Source organism: Musa acuminata, chromosome BXJ2-6 (assembly GCF_036884655.1).
Source record: "Musa acuminata AAA Group cultivar baxijiao chromosome BXJ2-6, Cavendish_Baxijiao_AAA, whole genome shotgun sequence".
Classification (NCBI taxonomy): Eukaryota; Viridiplantae; Streptophyta; class Magnoliopsida; order Zingiberales; family Musaceae; genus Musa; species Musa acuminata.
This window is the reverse complement of record NC_088343.1, coordinates 37,951,357-37,967,252: the sequence shown is the minus strand read 5'-3', so window position 1 is coordinate 37,967,252 and position 15,896 is coordinate 37,951,357. Positions and strand designations below refer to the sequence as shown.

At 35.3% G+C, this 15,896-nt stretch overlaps 1 protein-coding gene across 1 annotated transcript; it reads left to right on the top strand.

Moving 5' to 3' along the window:
• Positions 1-844: 844 nt before the first annotated feature.
• LOC103989151 (dynamin-related protein 5A) lies at positions 845-15,884 on the top strand. Its single transcript, XM_009407920.3, has 16 exons — positions 845-1,188; positions 2,228-2,291; positions 2,389-2,493; positions 3,114-3,215; positions 4,202-4,252; positions 4,365-4,426; positions 4,538-4,628; positions 4,938-5,002; positions 6,980-7,174; positions 7,314-7,433; positions 8,134-8,204; positions 10,397-10,622; positions 12,411-12,461; positions 13,844-14,072; positions 14,315-14,454; positions 15,435-15,884. The coding sequence occupies exons 1-16, from the start codon at positions 1,060-1,062 to the stop codon at positions 15,561-15,563; spliced, it is 1,830 nt and encodes a 609-aa protein (XP_009406195.1). The 5' UTR covers positions 845-1,059; the 3' UTR covers positions 15,564-15,884.
• Positions 15,885-15,896: the final 12 nt, after the last annotated feature.

Genomic DNA, 15,896 nt, shown 5'->3' with positions numbered 1-15,896 from the left:
ACAGTGCACAGTTGTGTCTATTGAACGCAGAGAAGGATTCATGTGTCTGGATTTTGAACAAGGTTGAAGTAAGTGTTTATAAGTCATTTACAGTATATACAAGCAATTGCATACTATCCACAATCAGATTACCTGCGAGTCTTACAAGATGGCATTTGTTTGGCTGTAAGTTACTCGTATCATGTTGTATGATAATATGAACTATCACGTCATAGCAAGCCAAAATTGGTTGAATGCTTAATTCCTCCTCTCGCATGTATTATTCTCAGCCTCGCTCTTTGGATACTAATCATATAACGATTGTGCATGTAGACATACAGACAGCCACAGCCGCAATATTATTTGCATTATTTTTCTTTTTCTTTTCCAAAAATAAAATGACTTTCTATTAATTCAAAAAACGATTTTATTTACATCTTGTGCTATGGAGATTGGTATATAAAAAATGATTTTTATATACCAATCCTCTCCAATTAGCATATTTATTACGATTTTTTAAATTTGAAAAAAAGAAAAAAAAATATTATATCAAAATGACGTCCATAATATTTACACGAATTTGAACCCGAGTCGCAGCAACATTGGAGGAGACCATCGGTGGACCACCAGCTGTTCCCCAATAACTGCTATCGATTCAAAAAAATTCAAATCGGAGTCGACCACTGACCCGAATCCGACGGCCAATTGACGGATGGTGGACTCGACGGTGAAATGGATCCAAACGCGCTTACGGCCCTCCGATCCAAGGGCGGAGAAGAGGCCGCCTTCGTCGGACGGTCCAGATCATCCGAACCCGCTCCTCTCCGAGTCTTCAAACGACTGCGTCCGTCTTTACCACCGCCACGAAACAGTCATTGCAACATCCGCGGCTGGGTTCGAATCGCTTTCCTCGATCGTCCCTTCGCCTTCCTCTCCGATCTCCTGACTCGTCCCCGCCCTCTCTCTCTCTCTCTCTCTCGGTTTCTCCGATTCCTGGGTTGGTTTGGTCGGAATCGGAGTGATCTTGAGGTTCTTGATTTCTTGGCTTTTGTTAGGGAGGGAATCTGATCGTGAGGCGGCATGGAGAGCTTGATTTCGCTGGTCAATAGGCTGCAGAGGGCTTGCACAGCTCTAGGCGACCATGGGGAGGAGAGCGCCCTCCCGACGCTCTGGGACTCGCTGCCGACGATTGCCGTCGTCGGTGGACAGGTAATCATCTATCGGATCTTGCTGCCTTTTGGTACTACCTTTTGCCTTCCGTTTAGGATCTTGTCGTTTCACTTCCCCTTTCTGTGAATTCAGATGTTCTCCTTTATGAGTCCTAGGTCTCCTCCTTTTTGGTGGGAGATCTTTGTTATTGTAGAGGGGAATTCACAGAGTTGGGTGAACAGACCTAACCTTCGTTCTTGTTGTGGGTTCTTTGATGACTTTAACTTTAAAGAATGGGTTCTCTGATGACTTTAACTTTAAAGAATGGATCTTAGACTTTGATTTTTTGTCATGATTGAAGTTTCTTCATTTCCTTTCTTTTTGGTGCTCATCAATCTTTGAAAGAATGGATCATGGACCCCGATCTTTTGGCACGATTGAAGTCCCTTTATTCTTCTTTTTCTTTTAGGTTCATGGTTTATTTTCATTTTGCTCCTTCCAATCTGACGTTATGTTTGTTGCCTTTCGAATTTAACTTGGTTACATGATTATTCTTGATATCTTCTTGGGAGTGCCATTGATTTGCTGCAAACTTAATCAAAAGAACCAGTAATTAGCATTCACAAGATATTGTCGTTTATAATAGGTTGAAAATAGTGTGGTTAAGAAAGTCATGCAATCTTTTTCTGGTGCAAAAACCAAAAATGAAAGCAAGAAAACTAAGTACCTCCCATTCGACAACATCATATGTGAAGTTGATTTTGGTTAATTTTTCCAGGCTAACTTTATTCTCCAGAAAGAACTCTGTGGTTGTCCACTTGTGTCAGGATGCCAGGCGTTGCTTGTTTGAATTGCTTAGTTCTTCTTTCCATCTCCTATCATCAGACGTCTTAATATGATGCTTCTCTTACCCGACAATCTTTTTCTTGTATGTCTTTCATTAAAGGTCGAAGTTAAGACAAAATTGACTAATTCGTTCTATGATAAAGTGTGCATGTACTTATTCAATATGTCATGATGCATTATAGTGTTATAGAACTTCTTAACAATGCATTGAAGTGTGGGTACTATATTTCATGATGTGAGTATGTGTTATTAGAGCTCTGGCAAGTCTTCAGTACTGGAAAGCATAGTTGGGAAGGACTTCCTACCAAGGGGTTCAGGTAACATATTAGACTCTAAATTTATTTAATAGATAATTTCATACGACGTTAATTTGGTAGTCAATTACTGATTAAATGTTGCCTTTGAATTTAACAGGAATTGTTACTAGACGCCCGCTTGTACTCCAGCTACATAAGATTGATGGAGAGAGAGAATATGCTGAGTTCATGCACCTTCCAAGGAAGAGGTTCACAGATTTTGGTAATCTTGCCTGTCGATAGAATAGTTATTGAAAAGATGAAGTGCCCTTCATGTGTAGCTCCATCATTCTCACAAACATCCTTGCTTCATCCCAACCTTTGTATCCTGTCGACTATTGCTTGCTAGGCTATGATCCTTTGCAAATAATTAGTCAAATAAGCATACTAAAATTATTGTTCATTCATAGTGAACTGCAGTTAGTAAAGGTTGATTGTATTGATATCAGTGCAATTCTTTTTTTTTTTAATTCTTTAGTGTTTACTTTAATATGATAAGTTTTCATGAATGTTTATTGGGCATCGATCTGTCTTGATCCAAGCCCATGTTGTTAGACATGCATCTTGCATGTTTCATACAGCTCTAGTTTTCTAACATATGTTTCCTCACGTGATCAGAATTCTGACTAGTAGCCTGCCATTCTGCACCATTCTGTGGTGGCGACCTTGTTGTCACATGAATCCATTGTTTCTATAATAAAATTTATTTGGCCATACCTGTCACTGTTGTATTTTCTTTTTAATACTGATGCTGATGTCTGGCTATGCGATGCAAATTTTTATGGCGCTCTGTTTATGATTGTTATTGTACTAAGATGCACTTTTTAATCATTTTCAATGCAGCTCTTGTTCGGAAGGAGATTCAAGATGAAACTGACAGAGAAACTGGTCGTACCAAGCAAATTTCCCCTGTTCCGATCCATCTGAGTATTTATTCTCCTAATGGTGAGACAATGGGGCTGAAGGCTAGAGAACTTTTTTATAAACTTGTGATAGTTCTTTTGAACTTTATTCATGTTTTTGTTAGTGTTAAACAAAAATACACATGACTTCACATATTTGTAAAGGCAACAGATTAATATGTTTTTTACATTCAGGAAGTCTATAACTTGTAAACTACTTTTGTGTTAGCATTGAGGCTCATGTACCTTGCTGGAATTTCATTTGCACAACCTTAATTGTTTTGCCATACGGTTTAATTTTCATACAATCTAGAACTCTGATTATTGGACCATAACTATTGGTGGACTGTGCCTTGTGAACGCTAATAATAACTGTGAGAGTGTGCCTTTCATTACATGACATATTAATCAGAAAGGAATTCAACATATATTTGGGAAAGGGATTATATTCTATCTCATTCATACTATTTAAATTAGAAAGATGTTATTCAGCGAGGTATGAAGTTTTTTGTCTTGGTTTTGCTTTCAGTCAAGAGCTGAAGTGCAATGGGTCAACTGTGTTGGAAATTTCAAGTTTAGTAATTAAACAATTAAAAATTTTCAAAAAAAGAAGAAAATAGCTAGGAAAATAAGACATAAAAGGATACATTTTTTAATGTGATATAGGCAAAAGATATGCAACTTTTGATATTATATGATTATAATTTTAGAAATTACAAATGAAAAGTGAATCCATCTTTTAGCTTTTGTTTTGGAAGCAAATAATTAAAAATGAGTCACTTAGATGGTTACCTTATTAGCTCAAAGCTACTTTAATTTTATCAGAGTCTGTATTTTAATCGTTACCAACTGCATGTTGATAAGAGAGAGTAATCTCTTGCTAGGATGTTCGGGTTATTCACATTTATTTAGGTTTATATGTCATGTGTTGGCCACTTCCATATATTTTGAGGTGACAAAACCTGGTGCTTCTCTGAATTTAGAGTTTAACCTTTTCTACATTAATACTAATGCTTCAAAATTTGACAGTTGTGAACCTGACACTCATTGATCTTCCTGGTCTCACAAAGGTGGCTGTTGGTAATTTACTTGCCCTTTTTTATGCTAAAATTGCATTTTATGTATATACTTGTGAAATTATGTTTTTTTAATATGCATGTGCGGCAAACTTACTTGATTGTCAATTTTGCAGAGGGCCAACCTGATAGCGTTGTTGCCGAAATTGAGAATATGGTTCGCTCATATATTGAAAAGGTTATTCTTCTGAAATTATTATTTGTTTCCTGAACAATGAAAGATATCCTATTTGTTGGCCAGGTCATTTAGATTATAATCAAATGTTGATTCTTTTTCTTTGATTTACAGCCAAATTGTATAATTCTTGCCATTTCACCAGCCAATCAGGACCTTGCCACATCTGATGCTATTAAGATGTCCCGTGAAGTAGACCCTAAGGGTATGTCTTGGAGAAAAGTAGTGATCAGAACTTAATTTTGTGAATTCTATTTTCTTTAAATTTACTACATTTTTATCTTTAAAATGCCACTTTTTCACTAAATTGGAAATTTGTCTGAAAGGGGCCTCTAATAAGCATACAACATTTTTCAAAATGTCACTCAAGTGAATATATGAATGAGATTCGACACGGAAACTGCCATAACTGTTCAGATAGTGAATAAAAAATGTGTCGCATCATGCCTCTTTCAATTAATGGTATCGTTGTACTATCTGTATTTGATCTTATGTTTTTGCACTTTCAATCTAGGTGAAAGGACTTTTGGTGTACTTACTAAGATTGATCTTATGGACAAGGGCACTGATGCTGTCGATGTAAGCTGTTTTCTTTTGAGGGCACTTCTTTTCCACTTTAATTATTAGTCTGTTGCTGGTTATATGACACTGGAAGTAATATGTTCTCCATTACTTTTAGTCTGTCGCTAGTTGTATGGTTAACTTTTAGTTTTTTTTATTGTCAGTCCAGGAGATACTTTTTATGTATGTTTGTTTTTTATTCTATGAAGCATTGTTGTTCAATTTATACATTTTTCTGCATTATTGTTATGATTTTCTCTCAAATATGCCTATCTGCAGTTACTTTTTTATACTCCCTTTTGTTTGGTGTAGCCAAAATCCATTTACTTAGGCTACACTAAGAAATGATTAGATATTTGTTCATAAAGTAATTAAAAGTGTTTTGTGTGGCCATTGTGTTCCCTTGTTAAAAGAAAAAAATTATAAGAAAGTTATAAGGTCAACTCCGTGAACAAGACAATAGAAGAGAGAGTTTTCTCATTTCTATCTCCTGTTTTTATACAGGATGAAGTACATATAGTCGAATAAGAAAAAAAAAAAGAAAGAAAGAAAAGAGCAACCTAAATAAATCTTGGTGCTAATATAGGAAATATACAACTAGCACATGTACACAAATACGGTAATACAACTAGGAATGAATCAGCAATCGTATCCTAGTCTATCACTTCAAAAAAGGTGATATGAACTATTTTTAATTCAAAAAAAAATAGGTTTCCCAATATAAAGGACAATTTATGAGAGAATCATTCAAGATGATACGAACATGTTTAAAGGAGACTTATTGATGCCATGACTACTTGATGTGAGTCAATTAGGATTAATGATGTTAGGATAGATAGAGACAGACTTATGAAGAGTTTACTAGGAATAATAAAAAGAGATCTGAACACTCTTTTTTAACTAAACATTCAATATTATAGATGATGTGAGTCATTATTGCCATACAAGATCATTTAAGATGATAAGAACATGTTTAGAGGAGAATCATTATTACCATGATTAGATGATGTGAGTTAATTTCTTCGCCCGCGTTTTACCCGGTGAGACAAACCCGAAGTGAAACCCTACGTTCGCCACCTACATTCATAGCTGTCTATCGTCATTGCCTTCGTCTGTCGCCCTCTCCTTCCCCCACCTTCCTCCACAGTAGCCGGTTACTCCTCTTTTCAGTTCCCTATTTAGAACTGTTTGCCATTGGTAATAATTGATTAGCACCATATTGATCCACTTTTTAGAACTCTATAGCACAAGTTAGAACCATGTAGCACCATATTGATCCATTCTTTAGAACTGTTTAGCACTGGTTAGAAGCCTGTTTAGCCTAGGTCTCCATCGGTAGAAACCATATTGTGATATTTTTACTTTTATGATCATATTTATTAATCATAATATATTTTTTAAAATTTTAATATTCTAGAGTGTTTTGCTTCGCTTGGGTTGGTGCTTAGGCGAGCGCCTAGCACCTTAGGCACCTTGGGACCTTGGTGTTTTTTTTTTGTGCTTAGTGCTTTTAAAAACACTGCTAGAGATATTGTATTAAAGCTCAATTACAAGAAAATATCCATGTAATCTACCCAAAATAATTGAAACATTACAATTTGTTATTGTTGTTGTAGACACAAGATAATGGTTCACCTTTTGTCATTAGAATCATAGAATGTTGTAGTCTACTTGCAGAATCGTCTTTCTTCTAGCCTTAGTAGCCTACATTTTGCTATGATATATATCTTCTTGTTATATGCGTTAATCATGTATATTATAATTTAATACTTTTCCTTTTTAGTTTTTGCCGATCTAGGACAGAAATGTATTTTGCTTCTAATCAGTGAATGGTGACTTCCAGTATGTACTCTTTCATTTTTATTAACAATTATACTTTGATTTAGTAATTTCAATGTCTGTTTTTGATGCTTGAAGCTTTTGACATAAACATGCCATTTTTTCTTGTTTGTATGCTTTATGCTTTTACCAGAATCTGATTCATTATTCTTCTAGATATTGGAAGGAAAATCATATCGTCTGCAGTACCCTTGGATTGGCATTGTTAATCGCTCTCAAGCTGATATTAACAAGAACGTGGACATGATTGCTGCTAGGCGGAGAGAAAGAGAATATTTTGCAAATACACCAGAATACAAGCATCTAGCTCACAGGATGGGTTCAGAGCATTTAGGGAAGATTCTCTCAAAGGTATCACCGCTTGTGTATTCTTGGACTCTTTGTTTGATCCTTTTTGAGAAAGAAGCAGAATGGAACTTGTTCATTGGATTTTGGTTTTTGAATTAATAGCCCTTGTTAAGAGAATTGAAAATCGTGTTGCCTTTTGCAGCATCTGGAACAAGTAATCAAATCTCGAATTCCAGGCATCCAGTCTCTCATAAATAAGACTATTGCTGAACTTGAAGGTGAACTAAATCGTCTTGGGAAACCTATTGCTGCGGATGCTGGAGTAAGTCTACTAATTTAGCATTTGTCTACTCATAAATGAAGCAAAATATTTTATGCACTGTTTTGTAGATGAAGAGTGCCATGTAAAGTGATTTTCTTCTGTCAGCTTGGGATCTTGAGATATGCTAGACATATCTTACTTTTATCAAATGTGATTTTCTTAAGCATGATTCTTTTGTTGTTGCTTTTAGTTGTGAGTGTCCCTGATTGCTGACATTTGAGACTTAATTTATGATTGTTCACTAGCTTCTGGGGATGAACTGTTAGATATTTGAATATTCTTTTTTTTCTGACAAAGATGTTTGACTATTCTCATACAACAGTGGTGTGAAGCACACTTTTAACTTATAAAACGTGTGTACTTAGATACTGGCACCTGTTCACTAGTTTTAATTTGGTTGTCATTGATTGTTGAACTTGAAGCCCATTTGCTGTTAAGTCTGAAAATCATCAACCTCATTGTGCTGTTTGTTATGTATCTTGCTTTAACAAGTTAGGCTTATGTTCTTTCATATTGACTCTCTAAATAAGTCAAGAAGGTGAGCTGCATCTACTCTTCTTTTCTTAGTTAAATTCTCTTTCATAGTTGAAGGGAATTCAAGCTGGAGATATCATAGATATCTAATATCTGCCTTTTTATATAGTTGTATTTAGTATGTTAGTCTGGATCCCTGAGATAATTATTTTGCTCATATGTGCAGGGCAAGCTATATGCAATTGTGGAAATTTGCCGTATCTTTGACCAAATTTACAAGGAACATCTCGATGGCGTGTATGTATTTTAGTGTATACTTTAACAAATGCTTATTTTACAATCATGTATATATTTATAATTTATTAATCTGTATAAACTGCTTCATTCTTGCTCCTGTGGTCGAACACGTGAAATCAAGCTTCTAACAAAGATGGTTTTACTTCTTGCATTTTCATAGGCCAAGTATACTGCACATTTTGCTTGTAAAATCGGTTGTTCAAGTCCTCAAAACCTTGCAATTAACAATTTCCTTTTAGATTTAAGCTTGCAATTTTTTATAGTGTAATCTGTCACAAATAAAAATTATCAAAGCCAATTTAGTGGAATTTGAGATAAGATCCAATATTTTAATGTTGGAGAATTCTGAAACCTTGTAATTTCAACATGTTAATCTTCAATACATAATTGTACTGGAGCATTCTATGGAAATTACAAATGTTTAGGTAGGATAGGCGATCATTAAGATCTATGCAAATAGATACAACATGATGTGTATCTTAAACCTTTAGTCAAAACCTGAGAAGCAAACAATTGCTTTAGTTCAGCGTGAGTTATGGGTCCTTTATCATGACAATAACTCACAGAAAGTGTATGAATTTATTTCATATATTTAAAGCTGTGTCGACTAATTGTATATGCTAATGTTGTGCTTGCATATATTATCTTGCAAATGAAGCTCAATGCACCATGAAGCTTTATCTCTAACAACATTGTTAGACATGTTTGAAAAAATAAGGTGCAATTTCATGTGTTCTTGTCTGCTATCCCTATGTTGCTACTGTCATAGTTACTTTTATAAAATTTACTAACTTGTCTGGCTGTTTCCAATTTTCTTTTCTTTTCCCCATTTGCTGTCTTCAGGAGCCTTGTTCTTATCCTTAAACCAACCGTGTTTCTCTTTTGGTCTTTAATATCACTCAAACCAGAGCTTTGAAGATCCTTGGTTGTTGCTGGTAGAGGAAAAATAGAGGGCAAAAGAGGTGAGAAAGAAAATGAGAGGACAAAATGAGAGGAAAAATAGAGGACAAAATGGGAGTAGTTTCTGCACTATTTTGCTTTTGTTAAAATAGAGTGAGAAAGAAAATGATAAGGAGTGTTAGGACTAGGGGATGAGTGAGAGTGTCTATTTTGTGATTTTGTTTGTTATGTGTATCTTTATTCTGGTTTAATTTTTGAGGATACTTCACCAAAGATCCTTCAAGCAACTTTCTCATCCTATGTGTCCGTCCCACAGATCTGACCTTTGGGACCGGTAGATGTGGTTGAGATGATGATGTTTGTGAAAATAAGATAATCTTTTGGGAAGGACTTTTGCTACATGTACTTGACTCTTTTACTCATGGTTTGCTTTATCGGTTCGTACCTATGTACCAACCAGCCGTTGGTATGGTATGTATCGAATCATACCGATGTACCGACACAGTATGGTAGAGCGTACCGACAAACTGGTATGTACCACCCATACCTTGTCGGACTAATACATACTACTCGTATCGAGCAGTACACCACAATATGACAAGCCTTGTTTTTACCAAATCCACTTTAGTTGGGTGAGGCCCATTAGTTTCGATTTTATGATTTTCTTAACATTTTAGTTTCTATTATGATTTTTTTTGGATTTTGTAACTTTTTTGTTGGCCACATTGTTTGATCTGTGATTCTCAATATATTTTGTTTTGTCCAAACTGGTCTGAATGATTTATAGGATTTCCAACCATGACCTGATTGCAGTTTGAGAAATTTGTTGCATGCCATCATCATGAAAATCCTTTCAAAATTTCACATATCATGGGCTTATATGAATTAATTGGGCACATGTCAAAGAACTTTCATTATAAGGGCAACTATGATATTTGGAATTCTAAAGGGGTGTATGTTTTTTAAAGCATTTATGAATTACCCCCAGTGAAAAAAATTGTTATGCATGGAGATGGCAACAAAATAGGCAAATTTATAGCCATACTGAAACTTGCAACACCCTTTGTGAAGACACATATCTGATACTGTGCCGAGATAGCTTGATAGAAGGAATAGTTTTTCTTTTATGATATGATGAACCAGTTTTCCTGCTGATGACAATAATGGTCTAGCCTTTTGGGGACTGTGAAGTTGCAAGGTGTTTTGATGATTCTATTATATATTTCCTTTGTTCTATTATTGCATAAGCATGCTTTTTTGTTTTCGCCATTAAAATGTGGTACTCTCTGCAGGCGACCTGGTGGTGAAAAAGTTTACAATGTTTTTGATGCTCAACTCCCTGCAGCTCTGAAAAGGTTGCAATTTGACAAGCATCTATCCATGGAGAATGTGAGAAAACTTATCACTGAAGCTGATGGATACCAACCTCACTTAATCGCTCCTGAACAAGGATATCGTCGTCTCATTGAATCTTCATTGGTTTCTATCAGAGGTCCTGCTGATGCATCTGTTGATGCGGTAGGCAATTTGTTTGTCACTATTTCCAGAGATTTAATTTTCTCTTATTAAGCACTGAAGGACACTTTCTTATTTCTGTATTCATGTTTTTTTAGTTCTTTGGTCGGAGTGTTTTTTTTTTTTTTGCTCCATCTTGGCATTCATTTTTGGTGGTGATAGGGGAATCTCCTGGTATTATTTGCTAATTCTGTTGCAGTTAAGATGCTGAAAAAGGAGGCTTTATACATTTGAGGCACATATCATTATTTTTGCTGAGTTAGCAGTAAGAATATTTAAAATACGATTGTCATTTGGTAATTTCCTTAAAAAATTGTCTTTTCTTTCAGTTTTCTTTAGTTCATAATATATTTGTGAAGAAGATATTTGGTTCTATTAAATTTGACCACAGTTATAATGTTACACTAAGTGAGATTATTGTTAGTTCTACCTTAGTTTGAATATGAAGGTGTGACTTTAGAGCTCTCAGTATGTTCCTATGAATATTTTTACTAAGGCAGATCATGTGGATTATGAACAGATGGCAAGGATCAAGCTTGAAAAAGGAAATTGTCGCATCTTTGATATAATTAGTACTGATTGTTAAATAAGGAGTTATTTTTTATTCATAAAAAAAATATCCTTTATATGAATTCTCCCTGAAATCACAAAAGTTCAATGCAAACTATTATGTGTCTTTTGATAATGACTACAGAAAATAAATTGCCCCTATAAGCATAATTCTGCTGTTCCTTCCGTATCATCGAGTTTTTAGCTAATCTCTGGTCAAGGATCATTACTTCTTGCTGATGTTGAAAATTGATTCTGGTTCATCATTTTAAATTCGTGTGTTATGGACTTATGGTTATTGAGAAAATTGTTTGTCAATGTATTTTTTTTTCCTTTTCTCTTGTATGGTAGGTTTGGTGCTTGTTGAAGCCTCTTTAGTTTACATTTTTATACAGGTTCAATGTAAATATGAGTTTCTATGTTAGGGTAGTATCTTTGTGCCATACAGTTCAAACATGAAGTTAGGCTAGGCTTGTCTAGGTTGTATGGTCATATCTGAATAACAGAGGGCCATTTTGTATGAGCTGCCAAAGACAAGCTGGTTTTTGCTGATATATGAAGTCAATAACAGAAGATTTGTAATTCTGTTGGCTAACTTGCACAAAATAGTAGAATAACATTTACTTCGTTGAGAAAATTGAGAAAACTGTGGCAGCATAATTTGCTGCGGCAAAATTATGGAAAATTTGAACTGATAGAGAAATGTATCAAGGAATCAGGCAAAAGAGGCTTTTCTGCTTTTAGTATGGGTTTTACATTCTGTTCTGTTCCAAACTGTAAAGATGCTAATTCCTGACAAGCGATATTTCAACTGTATTATCTTTGCCTGTTTTCATTGTAGTTTCACTGTTACATTTTCTTCTTCTTTGCAACTGCAATATTTCTGCACATCAGCCAAAATCAGCTTAAATAAAAGAACATTGGTCTGTCTTCTTCAGTACAGACAAACTGCTGCTTATGAATGTCTCTTTAGTTTATCACAAAGTGTAGTATTACATCAGGAATTCATACTCTCATTTGAGTGGTATCACTTCGATTATTCGCTTTTATGATGCTTATTGCAGGTCTTACTTGATTCTTATTCAAGTGCTTATTGTCTTTTGATATCTATGAGACTGTTCTATTGTTCTTCCATCTGATTGGCCCTTTGATTGACTTCAACACATCTATCCTATTATTTTGAACTGTTATTAATATAATTTGTGAATTTGTTGATATAATTCTCTTATTACCTGTTTCCAGGTTCATGCTATATTGAAGGATCTTGTTCACAAGGCTATCAATGAAACTCCAGTTAGTTCTGCTTGCCCATTTCGTGCAGTTTATATTATAATATTTATTTATGTTAGATACTTGTGGTGCCACTCACAGTTCCTTTCATTCTGTGAATCATCTTCTCTCTTATTGATTTGCTAGAATATATTTTTACTAGTGGAATAATTTGCTTCTTGATGATAAGGAAGATATGACAAATGTCTACTTTGCTTATGTTAGTCTTAAGAGTTAATGGAGAGATCTTATAAGATTAGACTAGAGGAGAAAGGAAATGAGGTAGAATATAATATTAGGAAAAATACTATACTATGCCATGGGGCCAATAAAGGACAACTTCTATTAAAAACATGACCAAGATGCCAAACATCAGCCCTATACAAGACAATTAACCTTCTAGAGGGGAAAAAAAACACTGGGGGGAGTTCATCCAATATTTACTTATGTCCATCATATCTTCGTTATCTATTCAGCATATATCCTGAATTATTCCACCATTCAATGGACTCTTGCATGATTTTTAACAGTTGAGATAAAGCTGAAATTTGCTACAGAATTTTTATGCTGCAGAGTGTGGATTGAAAGGTTCGAGTCCAAATAGATATCTGGATTTGATGTCTGGTACCTTTAGTTATATTTAATTAAATCCCACATCATAGGAAATACTAGATTGAAGATCATTTTCCTAGACAAGGGACTCCAACAAAAAGATACATGGTAACATCCTATTATCTCATCACTACTCTTGCCAGGGGTATTTTTCATGCTGCAGCTCATACCAGCAACTCACACAATGTAAAGTGACTCTAATTGGACTAAAAAAAATTGACAAGTCTTTTGTGATCAGGCTGAAATTAATCATAAAACGGGACTAACAATCTTAGAACAAAATCTATTCAATTAAAATAAATCCACTCAAACTTTGGGAAACGGGAACTCGATATAACAAGTAAATAAACCCCTAAGCAGAGCAAACTTACTGACAATTTTGATCCAGTCCAACTCAAATTCCAACAAAATGACAAAATCTAACTCATAAAGAACTCAATAAAAAAAGATAATTGAATGCTAATCAAAGTAAATTGAAAGGAATAACTTTGTTGAGTCCATATTGGACTCGACCCTAGCCATGACCCTTTAACAACTGACACAATTCAAATCTGTGTCAGCCGATTAGACAATTTGGCATTTCTGGTAACTTTTGTTGGTAATTACATTTTTGTTTGTCATAATTGGTAGGAATCCAAGAGGTTGAAGCATTGAGCTTTTGCCGAGTTGTTCAAGTCTTAGTTAAGTCGAACAGTTAAGATTTTGTTAATTTGTTCAATATTTTCTCTTTAAGAAAAATTCAAATATCCTTATTGTAGGAAACAAAATGATTTGTCTTGCTTGATATTTTGCAGGAGCTGAAGCAATACCCTACCTTGCGAGTTGAAGTTGCCAATGCAGCTTTTGAATCATTGGAGAGAATGAGGGAAGAAAGTCGAAAAGCAACTCTTAAACTAGTGGATATGGAGTGCAGTTACCTTACTGTAGACTTCTTCCGAAAGCTTCCTCAGGATGTTGAGAAAGGCGGAAATCCTGCACAATCTATTTTTGATAGATACAATGACTCGTACCTCAGACGCATAGGTGAGTTGTTTTAAGTCTATATCCAATCATAATTGTGTCTATTTCAGTCTGAGTTGCTTGTGATTATGTCAGTCTTCGTATGGTTAGGTCTAGAACTAGGAAGCCAAGGGCCTTTCTGATGTCTCATATAATGGTGCACTCATTTGATGTGATGCATCCTTGTGACCTTTGATTTGAATAGACGATGTCTGAAGCTTTAGAATGTAGTGGGTGACATTCTACTTATTTCTTTTGAATGACAGGAACAACTGTTCTGGCATATGTCAACATGGTATGTGCAAGCTTGCGGAACTCCATTCCAAAGTCTATTGTATATTGTCAAGTTCGCGAGGCTAAACGCTCCTTGCTTGATCATTTCCTTACTGAGTTGGGAAAAAAGGAGGTAAGATCATACACTAATCAATTGTTCTAAGTAAGATCCACTGCTAGTTTTTTCCTATATGATAACTATATGTTCTGTATAATTGGAAGTTGTTCAAGTTTTGTATGGAAGAGTGGTAAGATATTAGGCTGTCCTTGATTATTTGATGATTTTGAGGGGAGATACTGATGATACGGGATTTGGTTCTTGTAAAATTAGCTAAATCATCATAGAACTTGCAGACATTGATTGGTTTCTGTGACCACCATTTCTCACAAGGAGCAAGTGCAGTGGGGATCTGGGATGGACCCTCTTCTTTGATCACAATCCAAGAACATATACTATATAGTCTGACAGCTGTATCCGGCAAGCTTGTGATAGGAGAGTGAGAACAAGAGGTGGTAAAGGATTGGATTGAAGCATTGCATCCACCATTGGAAATCCAAACATTTTAATGGTTGGGGTGGGGGATTTTGTTGGGGGTGCATAAATAGCATATTTTTGTTATATATATAGTCTATTGGCTTCTGTCATGATTTGCATATTCAATCTATTTCAACCCAAAAGACTGGCTTGATTTGGAGCATGTTTCCATTAAAAAATATACTTATCAAAATTCAGATTGGGGCGCTGTTTCACCGCGAGAACAGACGGATAAGATTAGCAGATTGCAATAGATTGTTGAGTAATTAGCCTTTATTAGCTATGGTTGGTTGATCTTGTTTGCGAATGACAGAACAACAGATCCACCTTAATATATTCTGTTACTGGACATCAACTTGAATTTGGTTCTTTGGGCAGGAATGTAGTGAAAGTTTTGATTTGTATATAAACCACAAATCAACTTGTATGTTTAGGAATTGATGCATTTTGTACATATTTTAGTCGCCAAAGTTTCTTATGCCTTAATCCTTTGTGCTATTGTAATCATTTGGGAAAAACTATGTATTGTATTATGTACAAGCAAAGACAGAAATAAATGTTAATTATGGATTGTGCAGGCTAAGCAGTTGGGATCGATGTTGGACGAGGACCCAGCGATCATGGAGCGCAGAGCTGCCCTTGCCAAGAGACTAGAACTATACAAAAGTGCGCAAGCTGAGATCGATGCAGTCGCATGGTCTAAGTAGGGGTGCCCGAAGGGGATTGCCATTTCCTCTCCCACCTCCATCACTCACTGTTGCTGTGTATAGATCCGTGTGGTTCATTCATTTATGATGACTACAACATTTGAGTGAGAGAATTCAGTCCTAATTTATATGCTTTTACCGAGTAACAACCGAAGAGTATCACAGACCCTTTTTTCTTATCTTTGACATAGATTATCAATATCAGGAGCTTGTATAATTTAGATGTCTTGTTAAGAACTGCATTATGTCAGGGAGAATCTGTCGAACTTTTTGTGTTGAGCAATGCCAATTGCTATTATCTATAGATTCATATTTCTGAAACTCTTGTATGTT

Bases quoted from the DNA above. Each gene is read 5' to 3' on its own strand.
- LOC103989151 (XM_009407920.3), top strand. From the start codon at position 1,060: ATGGAGAGCTTGATTTCGCTGGTCAATAGGCTGCAGAGGGCTTGCACA. The intron at 4,629-4,937 runs GTATGTCTTGGA...CTTTCAATCTAG, and splicing joins CCGTGAAGTAGACCCTAAGG to GTGAAAGGACTTTTGGTGTA. The intron at 5,003-6,979 runs GTAAGCTGTTTT...TTATTCTTCTAG, and splicing joins AGGGCACTGATGCTGTCGAT to ATATTGGAAGGAAAATCATA.